At 33.3% G+C, this 20,327-nt stretch overlaps 3 protein-coding genes across 4 annotated transcripts; all 3 read left to right on the top strand.

Annotated features, from left to right (window-relative positions):
- The first annotated feature begins 1,618 nt into the window (after positions 1 to 1,618).
- LOC122589850 lies at positions 1,619 to 7,170 on the top strand. Of its 2 annotated transcripts, none has more exons than XM_043762169.1 (2): positions 1,619 to 1,907; positions 4,234 to 7,170. In XM_043762169.1, exon 2 carries the CDS (start codon positions 4,311 to 4,313, stop codon positions 6,783 to 6,785), a length of 2,475 nt encoding a protein of 824 aa, XP_043618104.1. In that variant the 5' UTR covers positions 1,619 to 1,907; positions 4,234 to 4,310; the 3' UTR covers positions 6,786 to 7,170. The 2 variants fall into 2 exon arrangements, with proteins under 2 accessions (XP_043618104.1, XP_043618105.1); XM_043762170.1 differs by lacking the exon at positions 1,619 to 1,907 and adding an exon at positions 3,426 to 3,478.
- A 2,239-nt stretch (positions 7,171 to 9,409) lies between these two features.
- LOC122589790 lies at positions 9,410 to 11,031 on the top strand. Its single transcript, XM_043762114.1, has 2 exons — positions 9,410 to 10,051; positions 10,635 to 11,031. Exons 1-2 carry the CDS (start codon positions 9,492 to 9,494, stop codon positions 10,711 to 10,713), a joined length of 639 nt encoding a protein of 212 aa, XP_043618049.1. The 5' UTR covers positions 9,410 to 9,491; the 3' UTR covers positions 10,714 to 11,031.
- A 2,511-nt stretch (positions 11,032 to 13,542) lies between these two features.
- LOC122587541 (probably inactive leucine-rich repeat receptor-like protein kinase At5g48380) lies at positions 13,543 to 15,468 on the top strand. Its single transcript, XM_043759725.1, has 2 exons — positions 13,543 to 14,469; positions 14,586 to 15,468. Exons 1-2 carry the CDS (start codon positions 13,543 to 13,545, stop codon positions 15,438 to 15,440), a joined length of 1,782 nt encoding a protein of 593 aa, XP_043615660.1. The 3' UTR covers positions 15,441 to 15,468.
- Positions 15,469 to 20,327: the final 4,859 nt, after the last annotated feature.

The raw sequence follows: 20,327 nt of genomic DNA, 5'->3' as shown, positions 1-20,327 counted from the left end.
TCCAGATCCTAGGCTATCCTCTTTATATTCCAAATAAGCATTTTGCATACGCATTTTGCATACGTGTCAAATTTCTAACTATTTCTCATTTAATTTTTCCTATTAATTTTATTTTAACTAAACTTAATTTGATCCTAATCACCAATAAATATAAATATTATAAAATAATATCAATTATCCTTGGTTAATTTAAAAGTTTATCTTTTGTTATCTACGAAGTTGCTATCATATTATAAACAATTAATGTATATTCTATTCTTTCGATTTATTGTTCGAGTATAATAATAACTCTTCATGTATTGAGTTTATTTCACTTTAATTAATTTTGGTTATGCTTGAGTTAATATATAATAAATCTGATTATTATTCCATTTTATTGTTAGTATTACTTGAAAATAACTTTTATTTTTCATAATAATCTTACTTAATCTCTATCTATTTATTTATATCCTTCATTTAAATGACATGTAGAATTTTTACTTATTTTAATATGTAATTAATGTTATTTTATCATTATCACTACAATTATTATTATTAACCATTTAATTTAGATTTTTTTAAAACTTTCCAATTAAACGATAACACTTGAAACTATTATTTTATAGCTCATTTTTAATTATTATTTTCCAAGTTTTTCTTTTCTAATGATATATGGCACATTATTTTAAGTAATATAAAACACTGAGCTAAAATAAAAAGTGAAGTTTTAAAGATAAAATTGTTTTCCATTAATTTAATTTTACTTCCGCCATATATGTATTGATTCTTAATTCGGTATTATAATATTGTATCGATAAGTAACTATTTATTTATGTTTTCAATTAGTCCCGTACAACCTACGGGTTTAATCTATTTTACCAATATATAAAAACAGGGTTAAGTTGTGTAATTATAAATTTGTACTTATAAATCTATCTATATTATATTATTAAAAAAATAGTCTTTTATCGAAAATTACATGGAAGGAATTGTCAAAAGGCTTTTAATGATTAAATTACACTATGAGTCATTTATCTTTTAAAATATTTTCATTAATTAACCTTTTACAAAAATTAGTTTTACATTAATTATCTACACCAGTCAACACCACCTCTACCATCAACAATCGCCCCTACCATCACACCGTCGTCGCTATGACCACCGCTATATTGCACAAGTACCGTGCTAGTATAACAAAAAAAATTGATATACAATATCATGATTTTTGATAAATATACATGTACATAATGTATATGATTACTACAAATTAGTCTTTGTTATTTTTATTCTTTAAAGACTTTAAACACTCATTTTATTCCTAAAATATCCCTATGTTTTTTGTTTTAATTTTTTATTCAATCATAAGCTACCTTAAAAATTTAGTGAAGTTGTGAGAACTAATAGTATCAATTTGCTTAAACTGTCAGTTAACAGCGGCGACACCACCACCAGTTGTCTCCACCGTCACCAATCAACGTCGCCACCGCAACCACTGTTGATGTCATTAAATCATCACCACCACCCATCACCATTACCACCGTTGTATCACGTGGATAACTTTCTAATTTTGCATAACTATGTTACATCCATCAAAATCATTAATAAATAATAACAATAAGGAAAATAAGAAAGTAAGAAAAGAATTGAAAACAACGTTTGGCAGGAGGCAGGAAGGCACCATCCCTTTCTCTGGTCTGGGAAAAGGCAACAACACACAAACACACACCCACAACATATCATCACCCACAAAGTTAGGGTTTCGTGAAACTCACAAACAGATTTTTTTCCCCCAATATTCTCACATAAAACCCCTTTTATACATATATATACATACAGAAAATAACAATAATTATAAACCCCAGATAAATAGATATTTACATCCTCCCCATGGTATAATAATACTTGCCATTTCATCAATTCCATAAAAGGTAATTACTTTAATTTTTCTCTTTCTCTGTTATTTAATTTTTAGTATTATGCTTCCTTTTTTTAGGGTTTTTTGTTTTTCCTATAGAGTTTGCATTTTTAGATTGAGATTTTTTATTATTTTTTTTGTAAATTTGTTTTATTTGGATGCTAGTTATTGTTAGGTTTTCAAGTTTTAGTGTTTATAATGGAAATATTATAATTATTTGTTTCTTAATATATATATATATATAGGAGTTAGCATCTGACAAAACTTCATAATTATGATTATCTGAGACTTAATTTAAGCATATAATGTTACTCGTGGCGGTTAGTTATTGTAGTTTTCTGAAAAACTGCGATTATCAGCTCAATCGTTTTGTTTTAATAATATTTTGGAGGGCATTAATTGCCATGTAAATGATCTATTATGATTAAAATTGGGAAATTGTACCTGGATTGATGTGAATAAAAAGTATGAATGAAATTCTACGGGCGACATAATTGGATAACAATTAGCTCAACATTTTAGTTTCATATTGTTTATGCGTTAATTTATGGATAGTCATGTCGAACATGGAAACGCATTATGTTTTGATCACCTGTTCTTTTTCTTGCTCACCTGTTGCGTTTTTGAAATTTGAAATTAAAGATTTTCATCATTTATGTTTTGATTGCAAGCGATTAAAAAGTTAAGGACTTAAGGTTCATCAGATTAGACTCTTTTTTGATTATAGTTTATTATTGAAACGAATATGTTGCAAAGGCTACTGCAAATTTTAAAAGTGTAACAGCCAATCAAGAAGAAATTCTTGATGCTTGTAGCTTAAGGTATTTCTGTTTCAAGATTGGTATTGATGTGTATAAGTACATGTACATGGGATTAAATGTCTGAGAAGATCGTTATGTAATTATGTTTCCTAAAAAGTTTTTATCCATATCTGTTGTTTAAATCGTTTCAAGGTGAATCTATGAATTACCTTATTCTAAAGTTGGTAATTAAACTCTTAGTAAAGCTGTACACGTTCAAGAGTGACTGGCTTTTATTTTTTTGCACCATTAACGATTTAACGTTATCTCAAGATTGCTAGTATTTGTGATTAATCTGTGTAATCATAATTTAGGAGTTTACATAAGTGCTAATTTCAATGAATTAAAATAGTGCAATCTTTTCAGTGTAGATGATTATCGTAGTCTCATGATTGCTAGTATTTATGATTAATCAGTGTAATCACAATTTAGGAGTTTAGATAAGTGTTTGCTTCCCATAATTAGAGCCGTACAATGTTTTTGACGTGTGTGTATGTGTGTATAATACTGTATATAAGCCATGTTGTTAAGAACATGTATCAGGCTCAGACCATAGTAACAGGAAACGCAAACCTACCTGCGATTTTCGATCCAGTACGACTTACCCAAACGCGGTACAAACTAGAACCAGATGATAGCAGTTTGCGATCCAGTACGTTAAAGGTAGCGATCTCGTTTCTGTCGTTTCATATGGGTGAATCGTGTACTGCCACAGCCGGAACGACGCACCGGAAATATAAGAACCGCCGTACCATTGTTTTTCATCACCGTTCTATAATTTATTGTAGGTGGAGATATTTCAAACTTTATGTTTTATTATAGATGCCGACCTAACTTAACTTGGGCTAAGACCATATTGGGTCAATGGTAATAAATATGATAGTGGGCCGACCTAATTTTTATCGGAAACATAAAATCTATTCTATATTTACCTGACCAACGTGTCTATAAATTCATATATTAGCCATATAATTTTGATTATGTCAGGATTTTAAATTCATGTATCGTATATGGTACACCGTACCGCGTATCTAATTGGCGTTCCGAATGAACCTATCCCCCCGGGGTACCAGATTATAAAGCCCTACGAACCGCATACTAGTTTTCGTTTCGCATACTGTGTCGTACCGTGCTCCATCTGACTATGGCTCAGACCTCTGTGCTTTTTCCAATTGACAAAACATTATGGCTCTTTTGTACTTAGGCGTGCATGGTGAACATTTGGGTTATTTACTTTCGTTATCTTTTTATATCTAGGTCATTGCAATATATCGTTTACAAAGCTAAAATGTCTTATTACGATTTAAAAGAAAAATCATAGAGCATTCTTTGTTCTGGAAAGACATTAATGTAGAAAGCTTTAAGTCGCTTTTCACAGACCCTATCGTATGGAAAGTATGACTTAAATTAGTTTTGCTTCTGTTTGTTTCGTATCAGACCATAGATATTATGTATATCCCAGTTGATTTTCTTTCTTAATCCGTGGATACTTATACATTTATTATGCTCAATTCAACATTTATAATATGATATTTGCAGGTCACAGGGTAAATTTTTGTAGTATGCTTATTGGCTTCAGTACTACCTTAGGAATCTCAGCTGGCAGGTGACTAGTTATGACTCTCGAGGACTTCTTTACTTCTACCGACTTAAAAGATGGGCTTACAACTCTAGATAGAGTTAACGAGTTCATCAGCGTTATTCAAAGTAAGAAAGACTCTGTGGACAACAACGGTGAAGCAATCCGACATTTGTCAAGCGTCGCATCTATCGTTGCAGCTACTGAAAACAAAAACTGTCTTGATCAGTTTATCAATTTAGATGGACTTTCTTTAATTAATAAGTGGCTCAAGGATGCCCAGAATCTTCAAAATGATGATGAAAATGGCTCTTTGGAAGAATTATTTATTTTATTGTTGAGAGCACTTGAGAGGCTGCGGTTAGATAATGAGAGTTCTTTTTCTTCTGAAATAAGGAACACAGTCGAGGAGCTTGGCTCTCATAGTAGTTCTATGGTTCGTGAAAAAGCTAAATCGTTAAGTGATAGTTGGATGCTAATTCAAGAAAAGGATGATGAAAGTTTATTAGATGTCAAAAATCTCGAGTCAATTGGTGCTGATAGTTCGGTGACCAGACAACCAGATGATATTGTGGACTTGGCAACAACAAATCAGGATATTCCGGATCATGCTGATCCATCTTGTAAATTAACAGCTGAGGATGAAAATCTTTTGATTAAATTCAAAGTCCAGAATTCTATATCAGAAGGTGTTGAGAAATCGGATGTTAAAGATGAAAATGAAAAAGAGATTAGTTTTCATGATAAAGGAGACTTGGTTGAAATTTTGGCTTTACCTAGTCCTTCAGCAGAAATAGCTCCAAGTGCTGCTGTTAATAACTGTTTAGAGTCTTCTAGAGAGACTGATGTGTTAAGTGACAAAGATGAAGATATGGTGGATAATGGCGAGAGCCCAAAAGCGTCTTCAAGTTCAGAAAGTGACACGGAAGGCGTAAATGAAGATGATGGTGTTCAGAGTAATGAAAATTTAGAAAGCGGTTCAAGATTATTTAAGTTGTCAATGGATAGCAAGACATCAGATATGAAACTAGACTTTGGCATGATAGACCCACTCGATATTGCTAGGCAAGTTGCTAATGAGGTGGAACTAGAAGTTGATTCCCGAGAAAGAAGTTGCAGCACCTCTGAGAAAATGTCAGACAGTGGAACTGTGAAACGGTCAAGAGAGTCAACCCCGGAATCTAAAAACGGTCAAGAAAGTCAAAGTCTACCTGTTGGCGGCTCAGATAAGGTCACATCTGGACTCAAACCTGAACCTGTGAAAGATGCAGAAATCCTAGTTTCTGAGAAAATGTTAAACAGTGGAACTGTGAAACGGTCAAGAGAGTCAACCCCGGAATCTAAAAACGGTCAAGAAAGTCAAAGTCTACTTGTCAGCGTCTCAGATAAGGTCACCTCTGGACCGAAACCTGAACCTGTGAAAGAAGCAGAAACCCTAGTTTCTCAAATTTCTGAGGTGGCTCAAGAATCTGAGCCCGGTGCTGGAAGAGGGTTCTCGGGGTTTGATTTGAACGAAGAAGTTTGTTCCGAAGAAGTTGATAACCCTATTAATCCCGTCTCATCCACGATCTCGATTGTTTCTCCTCCCCGGGCAGCTGTAGCTTCCCAGTTACCTGATGCTATTCACTTTGAGGGTTCAGGATTGAAAGAACTGGCTTCCACCAGTGAAACCCACAACAATTTTAAGAAACGGTTGGATTTTCTTGATATTGATCTGAACGTTGCTGATGGTAGTGAGGATAAAATGGTAATTGTATCAGATCTTCCTTCTGCTGGGGAATCTTCTGTACGTAGGTTTCCAGAACGGCCCCAGTTGGATCTCAACAGTACGGGAAATGACCCAAATGGGTGGCTAAGTCCATCTTCATCGTCATCAAAACAACATTCAAGAAGAAACATTGATTTGAATATAAACAGTCAGCCCATTTTCCCCAATGATGCTGCTGTAGATCATTCTGTTATTTCTATTTTTGGTAAGAAAGTCGAGGTGAAGGGAAAAAGTTCTTTCCAACCCACAATGGATTTCAATTTGGGGCGACCTGTAGAATCTTCAATGCAGTATGGTAATCCTAATCCATCTTTTTACGGGCACCATAACGGTATGTATGTCTACCCCATGCCTATGTATGCATTATCACCAGATGGGAAGCCCGTGCCATATAGAGGAGGCTCTTTTGTACCTCAATTGATGGCCTCTCAACAACCACCATCACCTTTCATGATGAACATGGCTGCACCCGGTGCATCCTCCAGCTCAAATGGGGTTGGACCCTCATACCCATATCATAACTTTGATATTAACACTGGTTTAACAATCAATGGTGGAAACCGGGAGACTATTGTAGGTTTGAGACAGTTTTTTCCTCAAAATGTGGATGAACAATACATGCGGGAAAATAACTCACTACAACAAGCTCCTTCTAGCTCGATTGTTGGTGGGAAACGCCCTGAACCGCATTCAGGGTTTGAGTTTTTTCCAGTTAACAAACACCACCAACCACCATGGAGGTAGAGGTTTGTTTCACATAAGCTTGATCTGGTATCCTTAGAGATAAATAGCACACGGGCTTTTAGTACAACTCGGGTAAAGATTCTTGCAGACTTGCCTTTGGGGAACATAGGTCATGTGGGTATGGAGGAACAAGATGATCATTCTTATTTTTATCTTATTAATTAACAAAGAAGGAAATAGATTTTTATCATTAGTCACAAACAGTTATTTCTTATTCAACTCTTTGCTACTTGATAGAAGAAGTGTTTCTCTGTGAAACAAACCTTTGTTTACATGTAGTTGTAGTTTCTTATATCCATATATATCAAAGAACGTTAGTGAACTTTTTTGTATCTACTTGTATTCAACTGGTACGTTTGTGTTGAAACCGCAAATTTTGTCATGACATGATTGTGAAGTGAATATTGTACAATTATGTACAATTGTGTAAGTGTACATTTATTGTTTTTTAATCTTGTTAAATGTATAGTTGGAATTGTTATGTTATGTAGGTGGAAGATTTCACAATCCAATAAATCATGAATGGATGGGTTGGGACTTGGGAGTAGGGGTGTTCAAAATATCCGAATTCAAATCCGTCATCTGAAAAATCCGAAAACCTGATCCAAAGTTATCCGCTTTTTGGGAAAATCGGATATCCGATTTTTTGGATTCGGATATCGGATGAGAATTTTCAAAATTTTCGGATATTCAGAATATCTGAAATTTTACATAGTGGGCCTAGTTGTTGGATTACACTTGCTGCTATAACCAATTAATATTTGGCCCATTTTTGTTAACTTGCAACAACAGACACATATCATTAGTTTTCTAATGCAAATCAGTAACCTATTCCCCCAAATAAGAAGACGACACACACTACACAGTACACACATACACAACCCTAGAAATCAACAAGGCAGACATGGTGACTGGCCTGCGATGCAATCAACCACCGCATCTACAACGTCAATAAACTTGGAAAACGCAGATCTACGACGACGAACATAACTTGGTGTTCTTTTCTTCTTCTCACATAATCATGATTGTGGCAGTGGTGGATTGAATAATGATAGACGCCATGACGGTGCACAACTAGCTATGTTAACTTTGATCATATTTAATTTGATATGTTATTCATACATATAGTTAGATCGTATGATGGAAATTTATTCTAAGGTGGATGTATTATTGAAAATGACGAGATGGTCAAAACGACTATCCGAATTTTTGAATATCCGGTTTTGAACACCCTTACTTGGGAGGTCACCACCATTCCACCACAGCTTTCTCGTTAACCCTGCTTGAAAGCAAATGTGATGATTAGAAATTTAATTATTGAGGGCCTTTTCTATCATTAGAAACTAAAAGCAGTCTCTCTATATAGATGTAAGGTCTGCCTACATTTTACCTCCCCCATACACCGTCGAGATATTGGGGATCAAAACTCGCGAAAAACGGCATTGAGCAGTTATTTACTTACTTTTTTCTGTATAAGAAATATATAAACATTCAAAAAAATATATGTTATTATGCTTTACTTGAATAAAAAACTTTATCATGAATAACTATATATATACCATATTTAGCGAACTCTAAAATTTTTTTTAGTTAAGTTCTCTTTAGTAGTTTGTATAACGAAACTACATAGACTTTCGTTAAGATGCATTAAACAGTTGTATATTTATCATAAAATTTAGAGGTATGTTTTTGATATAAAATTTTATACTTTTACTTACCATTTTCTTTTCTATATATCATTTTATAAGCAAGTATTCTATACCAAAAAAATGTATATTTATAAATGATTAGTATGGGATTACAATCCGTTATCTCTGTTTTCATAAATTATCTCATATACCATTAGGCCTTTGATATATCGATTTAACTAGCCAGTTATATTTATTTTAGTAAAATATGAAATTTATAACTTTAATTATTACACGAAGAAAATAGGTTCAACTCAGCTCATTAATAAAAATAATAGGTTCAACTCAGCCCAATGCCAAGCAAACCCCTTATATACAAGAAGAAAATAGGTTCAACTCAGCTCATTAATAAAAAAGTTCTTTTAATTTTTTTGAAAAAGATGTGACTTACTTGCAAATGACGGGAAGTCTTATATACGTTGTCTTAATCAGGGGCGCAACTATATAGGGGCGGGGAGGGGCGCCTGACCCTCCGAAATTTTTTTTGCGATAGAGGGATATATGGTTTTCGTATAGAAAATTTTTGATATACTCGATTTTGACCTCCTATTTAAAAAAAAATAGTGTTAGGAAAAAAAAAATATTTAAATCCCGACCCCCACTAAAAACTTTCAAGTTTCACCACTGGTCTTAATCAGGTTCACGTTAGAGAACCCTAAGCTGAAAAATAATTCAGTGTAAACTCTCGATGAAAAACCCTTATGCATATTTAAATTTAAATGATTTATAATATATTAGAGATCATAACTAATATGGAGTAATTTTGTTTCTAGCTATATCTTATTTGCCAAATGGAAAAGAAAATTGATCACGTCTTCTTTTTGTCGTCACCCCATCTTAGACGGCAGTTTCATTTTCAAAGAGAGACTTGACTCACAATACATATGCATTAAATTGTTTTTGAGAAAATCATCAAGTACTATGTATGTATTGCACACTATATATATATTGGCATATAGCTAATGATAATTGCTTTTGATACATATATATTAACTATTAAGTGCATGTAGCTCATAACATGACCTCTCAATTAAAGCTCCATTCCTTAAATAAATCAACAGATTTCACATTTTGTGACATCCCAAAAACAAAACATCTTCAAAAACAAGGTGAAGATGATAACCAATTCGGGTTCTCACCACGCCTTTGGTCCAAAAACATCAATTCTTCTAATTGCATATGTCCATCATCACCCATGATAGCAATGGTAGAAGGAAGAAAAGAGCTCATGGAAGCATTAAACGACTTGCCAGAATCGTGTTACGAGTTGTCCTTAAAAGACATGGTCTCACAAGATACAGAACCAAAATCAAAAGAAAACGATAAAGGTGCAAATAAGGGTTCGATTTCAAGGAGTGTGAGCCTTGATACTGGAGTTATCCTTCTAAAGATGTTTGTACCGAGTTCTTTTGGCTTCAAGAAACGTAAGGTTTCTCGAAGTACATCTGTGAACGGCTTACAGAGATATCATATTGATACGAAAGAATGTAAGACTCGGCTTTTTGCTGAAAACCGATGTGACACCAATAACAAATCTTGTAGCAATAATCCGCGGTATACTGCTCCTACCAGAAACAGGTATGCACCTTTCTTTTCTAACTCTGCAACTAACAGCTATATATTTGTATTCACCTTATTATAAGTTCTTATGACCTCTCAAATTTTGACTGTAAATACTTTTAATTATTGTTTCCAAATAAAACAAGTGTTAAAGTAAAACACATTTTTTTTTCTTACCTGAAAATCCTTATGTATCATGAAAATCTTCATACATTAATATATATACTTGTGTTTTATGAATACTCATGCATCAGTTTTAACTAGTGGCGGGGCTATGTGGTGATCAAACGTGATCATGATAACGCCACAATTTTCAAAAAACTTTATTTTTCCAATACTATTTTATGTATTTATCTAGTTTTAAATTTAATTGGCAACTCAAACTGATGTAATTTAATTATTTAGTTAATTAGTTTATATGTTTTTGGTATCATAAAAACTGTTTGGTGACCTCAGAAAAAGAATCTTGGCTCCACCACTGGTTTTAACATTATCCAATGGTCAAGATATTTTACATTTTGTATTGTTACAATAAATTTATTATTTGCATGTTTGTTGTTTACATTTTTTGACACTTAATAGTTGTCTTTTGTGCATGTAGGTATGCAGAAGAGACATTGAAGCCTGGATGTTGGTTCAGAACAAGATCAACAAACCAAAAGGGCTGCATCTTCTTTTGATTTAGATGTGACATCTGCAAATCATATGTTTGATGCCTTATCGGTTTAGTAGTCCAAAGGAGAGGCGATAAGTTTTGCCTTTCTAAGAGGTTTCAGGTTCAAACTTGGACATTTATCACCAATTTGGGATGCCACCTTGCAGTTATTGGGTTGGATCAATGAAATTTACCGTTCAAAAAGAATATTCGTGATTAATGTATTCCAAAATTTGTTTAGACTAAATTTTAGAGAACGGGTATTAGACAAAAAGAAGGGACTTTCATACAGGATTTTTGATTAAAAACACTTCTAAAAACAATTCCTTTTTTTTTATAGATAAGAGAATTGAAGAGATTATCGAACTTCATTTTATTGTTTATATTATTAAACTTCATATTTCATGTTGTATTATTTTCCTCTTCTTTATTTATCATTCTAATTATATTCAGTTTCGTACCAATTTCCCAATAAAAAGATGAATTTCCATAAACATGCCTTATCGCGAATCCAAAAATATGCAATGGTTAGTGAAGATTCATGTGGGATTGACAATAAATTAATGGATTCTTATTTGAACACTTTGGAAGCAAAGACACAAAGCTACTTGCGTTTGAACGTCTAGACACCTTCTTGGACGATATATAGGCATATAGCTTCATTCTTTTCATTGGATCTATGTTATAAATGCAATTACGCTATTACTTGGTTTGATTGGAATTGCAAACCATATATGTTTCATTACTATGATTGTGTGATGATTGATGTTAGAAAAAGACGTACATTCTTCTTCGTAAAAAAAAAGCAATTAAGTAGGCAATAGTGATAGAGATAATAATTTAAATTAAAAATTAATATAATTTTTTTTTATATGTTTATATTTAACTTTTTTCGAAAGGTGAACTAATTAATGACTAGCAAGATGCCACCCGATAAAACATGCATGTAATGTTTAAAAAGAGAAAATACACCGATCTATTCAAGACATGTTAAAAGATTTAGACCTATTACATATCCAATTGAATGATAACGCCTTCAATTTTTAATTCTTTTAATTTTTTTAGTATATTCGTTAATCTTTCACATTTAAATTTTGTTTCTTATTAATCATTTTGTAAGATGAATATAGAAAATAGATTGGTAAATTTTATTAAGCTAGATATATGATCACATGAAATAATTTAGCTTATAAAAGATGATTTGATAGAGTCCGGGTTCTCAAATTCACTTGCATTTGATTTTTTTAGGTACCATTCAACTTATGTTCAAAAAATTATAATATTACTATCATGAGTTTACATGCTAGGGATTAGGGAATGCCATGTTATACGGCTTATATATACTTAGGGCGCGTTTGGTTCGTGGAATGTTTTTGGAAGGAATGAAATCTTTCAAAGGAATTGAAATCTGAAGGAATGGAATTTGACGGAATGTTTTTGATTTTTTGAAGATTCAAGTGAGGGACGGAATGAGATTCCTTCCCCCATCCCCAAGGAATGGAGATTCCATCAAATTAGGGAATGTTAACATTCCAACGAAATGTGATTCCTCCATCTTTAACCAACCAAACACACTAAGGAATGAAATTCAATTCCAATTCCATCGGATTCTATCAAATTCTGTGAACCAAACGCGACCTTAGTCTGCCAATTTCTTACTGGTATGTATTTTTGGTATCACTAAATTTATGTGTGATTTGATCACTATTATTTATATAGGGGTTAATAGGGGTTGTGTTATACAAATATTAAAGTAAAACAAATAGGACACGAAGATTCACAAAGCAATTGATGCACGATGATTTTCATGATGCACGATAATTTTCAGTGAAAAGAAATCTATTGTTTCATTTGTTTTACTTTAATACTTGTTTTATTCTACCTAAAACCTACTTAGATATATAAATTTTATTTAATTTAGTTTAATTTAACTTAAACTTGAAGAAATATTTACATACATTTACAATATATTTGTGTAAAAACATAAGTTTATTGTACAGATGGCATACGTTGCTTCAATAATCTTAGCTACTCCTCAAATTACTTGGACGATGACCCAAAAACAACATTTATCCATGTAAAAAGAATATTGTTAGAGTGAAAAGCAAATATTTACTAATTAACAAGGTTCATAAAACCATATGATATATATTAACAAACACCAATAAAGTTATTATTATTTTTTTTATCTATATACTCCGTTTTTTTATTTTATTTTATTGGTCCACATGAATTATTAAAATTTGTTAATAAAATCTGTTTCACTATATTATTTTTTATGTAAAAATATGAGTAAAATGCGAAGACCATGAACTTTCCTGTATAGACTTTGAATGCAAGAGTTGACGTACACTTCGTACGTATTTAACAAGTTAAGATTAACTGGGACCAGGGTTCAATTTTTCCACCCCTTCATGAACGTTGTTTAATTACCCTATTTTTCTTGTGAGTGAGTGTGAGTCCCACAGGAGACTCAAGACTTTTGGTAGACAAAAAAGTGTCTAATTTAGGCATTAATACAATTGTCTTAACTATGTTAGTTTATGGTCTATCATTTTTTTCAACAGACGTGTTTGGATATTATTTCTTTAACGACATTGTTTTTTCATATACGTATCTCCATTCTACTGGTTATTTCGTTAAATTATTCTAATATTGATACGCTTAGCGGCGTTGACTCTTCGTATACTTATCTCAAATTTTAGATGAAACCCAGTTATTTCCATTAAATTACTGTATTGGGAGTGAGCCCCACAAATTAAAAGACTACTCGGTTCATCACTTGTATAGTTATATACAAGTATTACATATTCACTATACAACAACAATAGCTAGCTACATATATATTATCATAATGAGCAGAATATGTATTATTCCTAGTTTATACTTGCACATGCTACTCATACTAGCTTGCTTTGCTCTAAGCAATGCCGTTCAGTCAGACATCGATTGCCTGAGATCGATCAAGAAATCGCTCCAAGATACTTATAGCGTGTTAGTATCGTGGGATTTTAGTAATGAGGCTGAAGGTTTCATATGTCGCTTTACTGGTGTCGAATGCTGGCACATTGATGAGAGCAGGGTTATGAATCTTCGACTATCAGACATAGGACTGAGAGGAGCATTTCCATTGGGCTTAAAAAACTGCACCAGCCTAACAACGTTAGACCTCTCTCGCAACCAACTCCAAGGACCCCTTCCCACCAATTTAACAGATGTTATACCTTTTGTCTCCTCTCTAGATCTGTCATACAACAGTTTCTCCGGTCCAATTCCACCTAGCCTTGCTAATTGCAGCTTCATTAATATTCTGAAGCTTAATAACAATCACCTAACTGGCGAAATCCCACCACAATTGGGGGGACTTAATCGCCTCAGCGATTTTAGTGTCGCAAACAATAGATTATCAGGACCTGTACCCTATTTTTACAATGCCACCGCTGCTGCAGGTAGTTATATAAACAACTTAGGACTTTGTGGAGGTCCGTTGAGTCCCTGCAAGAATGATCAAGGCCATACAAATCCCTTTAATATTATTATTAATTTTGAACGGCACATAGATCCCTTTATTTTTGGGTTTCAAGTCGGTTTTACTCCTGCTATCTTAAGTACTTTGCTGATGTTCTTCTTTTTTCCAAGAGGTGCCTCTAGGCTGTCTATAAGCCTCGTGATTACTTATCATTTCATTACCAAGAAAATACTAATGGGTAGGAGGCAGCGTCTGATTGAAGAAATCTTTCAAATCCAGTTAACTGAGGATAGTGGAAGCGAAGAGAGCAAGGTAATTAAATTCCGCATCCTCTCTGAAAATCCATCTATTTTTTTGTATATAAAGTGTTTGCGCCATGTGTCAAGTTGAAGAATAAATACTAATATGTAATTATGATTATCAAACAGGTAACTGCCATGGAAAAGTACATACGCCGAATGAGTTTGGAGGAGATTGAAATGGCAACCAATAATTTTGACATTGAAAAAGTGATTGGCCGTGGAAACATGGGACTCATGTACAAGGCTATGTTATCAAACGGTTTGTTGCTTGCAGTCAAAAGGCTCCATAAGTTTGAGAGCTTTAAAAAGGAGTTCTTATTAGAAATAGAAATTTTAGGAAGACTGCGGCACACAAACTTAGTACCACTTCTAGCTTTTTGCTTTGAAATGGAGAAGAAATTTCTAGTATATAAATACATGAGCAATCGAACCCTCCATCAATGGCTACATTGTATGCCACAAGTGGAAGGTAAGAAGATGGGATGGACTCTACGGTTTAGGATCGCCATAGGAATAGCACGAGGACTTGCGTGGCTACATCACAACAATGTGCTCCGGGTAGCCCATTGCAAAATCAACTCAAACTGTATATTACTAGATGATGAGTTTGAGCCCAAGATATCAAATTTTGGCAATTCAAAAATCTTGATGAATACAAGCGGCATCCCATCAAGTTGTTGCAATTTTGTTGTTCCAGAATTTAGTCTCGGTCCTTACAAGGAGGACGTTTATAGCTTTGGGATTGTGTTGCTTGAATTGATTTCTGGTAGAGAACCATCGACATGGATCAACTCTAGTACGGAATTGTATGTGATTGATGGATGCTTGGCGGAACAAGGATTTGATGAGGAAATTTATGGCACGCTTAGAATAGCCAAGAACTGCATCCGAGTACAAAATGATAGAGAATTGAGCATGCTTCAAGTACATCAAGCAATGTGTGCCATTTCAAAAACAAGAAATGAAATTTCTGTTGATTAATTTATGTATTGATGTAAGGTGTGTTAAAGAAGGCATATTCAAAATCCTATTTAGAATACTGTAATAACTTTTGGAAATCAATGGATAGAAACATATATGTACTAAGATTTCTTCTAACAAAAATTTAGAATTTTAGCGTATAAAGGTTCTTTATCATTATATATGTAAATTGCATTAGATCCAAATCTACCCTCCATTGATCCTGAGGCATTCTACATCATCAATGTTCATATTGACATACTAATTAAGCTGTAGCTAAATAAAAGAGAAAATATCACAAATGGTTCATGTGGTTCTTCTTATTATTAAGTTGACCCCTATCCTTTTTTTTCGTTGCTAACAGTCCTTTTGTTTTTCATTCTTATTGCCCGTAGTCCATACCACTAATTTCTGTTAGTTTAGGACTGTTAGCAAGGGTATAATAGTCCATTTAAGTGTATGCATCATCTTCATCATCTCCACTACCAACCACAACCCAGGTCTTAATTTTCATATCTTATTATTCAATTAAATTCCTTCAACAATAAAAACATAACCTCATTTTATCATCCTTACCCATTAGGCTTGTACTTGTAAGGGTCAACTTTTTGGAGCTTCTTTCCTGCCACATCAGCATCACATAACCCAGGATTACCCTCATAACACTCACTGTCTATAAGGACAGCTTCTTGGAACTTCTTCGCCACATCATTAATTAATTATAATTTATCTCACACACACAAATACACCTATATATACCCCACTCATATATAAAACAAAAAAAAAAAACAAAAGATAAAAGATTGATGTTTGGACCCACTTGGAGCGTCCCCCATATTCCATAGGAGGACTATAGTTGAAGACGCATCAATGTGGACGAAGGGTGCCAATAAACGTCCGCATCTTTGGAGTCTCAGGACGTAAGCCAAAGAAAGTAATAAGCACTGCTCTTACAAAACACCATGAACTTTTAAGCCATTCTCTTAGATCCTTTTCTACTTTCCCCCAAACACCAATTAATAATTAATAACTATAGTTCATAAATCTTGATAAAACCTCAAGTTGTCATTTGATGTCCTTCGCACATGATAGTGATTAACAGCTATTTGATTTGCTCTAATTATTTAAGGAATGAGAATTTCGGACTACCGTTATTTTCTAAAAACATTGCAGCAGCTCTAATTAAATGTCTAGATCTTCAGTTGAGAATTAATTTCAGGAGTCCCGCCGCTGTTGAATCTCCGCCACCATCACCACCACCAAGAGCCGGCCATCATCGCCGCCAATAAGATTCGTGACACGAATGAATAATTGTGAGTTTTACGCAAAGAAAAAGAATATGAGATCTTCGGAAAAACCCACAAACAATACATCGGGAATGAAAGACTAGACAAATCAATAATAATTTGATGGAATGCAAATCAATGATAATTTGATGCGAAAGAATGCAAACCTCCTTTGCAGAGTTTGATTCGTGTGTGTTAGAATTTAGAAAGCTAAAATAACAAGTTACAGTATGAATTAACAATGAACAATTTTAGAGATAATGTAAAGTTAGTAACAAACTGCAAAATGTTATAGTGATCAATTCATAGATATAAAACTATAAAAGTAACCAAAAAACCCTTTAAATTTACGATTTTTGTTTCCTAGCAACAGATGAAATGATGTACAATTAAGTGAGTTTTTTGTATGTCGATTAAGCTACATAGTTTAACTTTTAAGTGATTGATGGGGCTTCTCAAATGTTTAATGAACTTAGGTAGTCTTTGTTAGGGTCTAAATAAAAAAAAGTTAAATTATCTAATCCATTAAATTATCAAAAATGTTTTTTTGTTAATTAAACGTGATTAGTTTGGTATTTTCTGAACCTAGTACCGATTTAAATCGATCTCGAAAAATATTGAATTCAGTATCATTTTACGATACAATGGGATCGAGATTCAAAACTTTTTGCTCATTCCTATTGGGTTTATGAGCTTTTTGCTCTTATCAGTTTATGAGCTTTTTGAATTTGTCATTTTTTATTGTTCAACCAAGCTGTACTGAAATAAAGTCAAACGAAGCCCAATGATGCACTTTTTCTAGTTTTCTAGGTATTGTGTTTAGGTGGGCTTTGGGTTTTTTTAGTGGACCATGAATAATAAAAAAAAAAAAACTAGTTTTTATATATGTGAAATTATTTTGACTCATTGAAAACCATTCGATGCTTGTTTACCACTATAAAACTTCATTTAAATTAAACAAAAAAAAATTATAATAAATGAAGAGTTAACTCATTAAAAAAAATCGATTATGTTTGTAATGTCAAATGTAGTCTAGTTTTTATTATCTTCCTTTTGAAGTAGTTTTTTTTTTAAAGGTGAATTTCGCTGAAAATTTGATGTCGCGATTCGACAGCGGGAGGTCTAGCATACGTTTTCTTAACCGGATCCGTGCTAGAGAGCTCTCTCGAAGTAGAAATGTCTATTTCAAATACCCGATGGGGGAAAACCCCCTACTAATCCGCCCGAAGGCACGACGATTAATAGGAGTAAACTCTGCCCCTTCAAACTTGAACTTGAGTAAACCCAAGCCAAACCCTCATAAAGGGACTTCCTTATGTCCTCCCCAAGACTTTCTAAATGGTTGAAAGCCCTCAACGGTTGTTAAACTCTTACGAGTCACGAGTCGACTCTTACAAGTCGAGTTGATTTACACCAAAAACGAGTCGACTCGTTAGGTGACTCGCTTTTTGTCCAGACTCTTACGAGTCGCTGTGTGAAATTGAACCGAGTCACGAGTCACAAACTTATAATTATTGTAGTTTGATACTATGGTTATAATATCATATATTATACTTAATTTGCTACATTATTTTGTGTGTTACCTATGTAATTTTGATCATTTTATTGCGAATTTGGTGACAAATTGTAAGTTTATGTCTCAAAACTATTGAATATGTAATATTTTGATAAATTTATTAAGATAACAAACTTAAATTTCGCTTTTAAAGATGTTACATGTATATAATTATACTATATTATGTAGTACTTAAAAATGTCCTTGACTTTTACAAGTCGAGTCACATTTCGAGTCACAAGTTAAAAAATCATGTTTCGAGTCAAGTCAAAAATTACGAATCGACAACTATTCCCTGTACTATAAATAGCCCACTTAAGATCATATACACCTTAGGATACAGTGAACATGGTTAAATACGGAACTTGAATGTTTTTAGGGAGCCGACCATGTAAAACAGACTTTTAACCTTTATGTCTTGTAAGTTGTGAGTTGTAACCGATCTAGTTTGCTTAAATAGTGTATTTTAGATTGTATTTCTTAACATTTTACTAGACGGTCATTTTATTTTCCGCCGTTCAAATATATAAAAAAATATAATGCTATCAATAAATAATTAAACAATGACTTTGTTTACAAATCTCGAGAATCGATAAATCAGAAAAGTGCTTGCTCTATATTGCCTAACAAGGGTATCCTGATCCTCTTTGTACATAAAAGAGTTTTTCTTTAAACAGCTTTCTACATATTTTTCAAAAAAAGAAAAGCCTTCTGCAAACCCAACTACACAACAAAAGTATTTTGTGTAACTCAAATAAATGTCATAGTAACAAATTTATCACCAAGTAAATAAATTAAACTTTTGTTACAACGAAAAAAGAGTCATAAAAAAGTAAAACAAAGAAAAATTATCTTCCGTATCGATCTATACACTTATATTTATACAACACAACTTTGTACTCGTAATTCTTTTGTAACAACCACTTTTACATAATTCTTCTCTTAAAACATCATCACTGGTTCATAAATGACGTCTAGGAAGCGTAAGCCGAATTTCAGAAACAGGAGACTTAACAGCAACACCATGCCAACATATACCACCTCGACACATCTGCGTCACATCATTTTTGTCACGAGTAACAACCACACACGTGGCAACAACTTTACGCGACAAGTCCCACGTAAGCGCGCATACTAAAAGTACCACGACCACTGTAGTCGAAAGAACCAACATCCATGCGCCCCCATAACTCTTTCCCGTTAGCTGCCCGTATGCCTTTATGACCATTATTATGACCAAGTACAAGATTGTCATGTTACTAACTATGATATCAGAAATTGCCATCACAAAAGAAAATATGAAAAGTTGAACAAAGAGAAGAATATATATACATAGTAACTTTTGTAAATATAATAGCTAGGAATGTTTCGGTGGGGTTGAGGTTGGGGTGAAGTGGTTTTCACGAAACAAAAAGGTTTTAGGAGTTTGGTTGTTTCACTCATTACTAGGAGTCTAGGATGATGATATTGATGTAGAACTTATCCATTTAAACAAACTTTTTTTTTCTTCTTGTTTTTTAATTTCACCTTTACTCCTTTGTGTTAGTTGCATTTCACATCCATGTATAAACTTACTTTTTTTGTTTGTTTTTTAATTTCATCTTTACTCCTTTGTGTTTTGAGTTAGTTTCATTTCACATCCATGTAAGTATTATTTTGGTCGGTTCTACTTAGGAGGGTCCATCCCTTCCCTTAAGCTAGAGTATTACGAGTTTAAAAGCAAGAGTATTGACACATATATTGTTGGAAATAATATGATTTGTATTGTAAATGTAATAAAAATATGATGATAATAATATGTACCTGACGATCGAGAGGACCTTGCAAGAGCAAGACTGTTTGCCATTAATGTCGGGTTCCAAAAACGAGATGATTGATTAAAGATGGGATGAGGAGAGAAAACACACACACAATTATGGTGGAAGATTAGTCTTTGAAATGTTGTACATGCCTCTCTATTTATAGAGAGATGATTTACAACTTTAGCCCCTGGTATTTAGTATGTGCAATATAAGTCCTCGTAGTTCCAATCATCTAATGGGAAACCTTATAATATGTCTTTAAGAG

This window comes from Erigeron canadensis, chromosome 2 (genome assembly GCF_010389155.1).
Source record: "Erigeron canadensis isolate Cc75 chromosome 2, C_canadensis_v1, whole genome shotgun sequence".
NCBI lineage: Eukaryota > Viridiplantae > Streptophyta > Magnoliopsida > Asterales > Asteraceae > Erigeron > Erigeron canadensis.
Note: the sequence above shows the minus strand (reverse complement) of the source record. Positions and strands in the feature narration are given on the sequence as shown.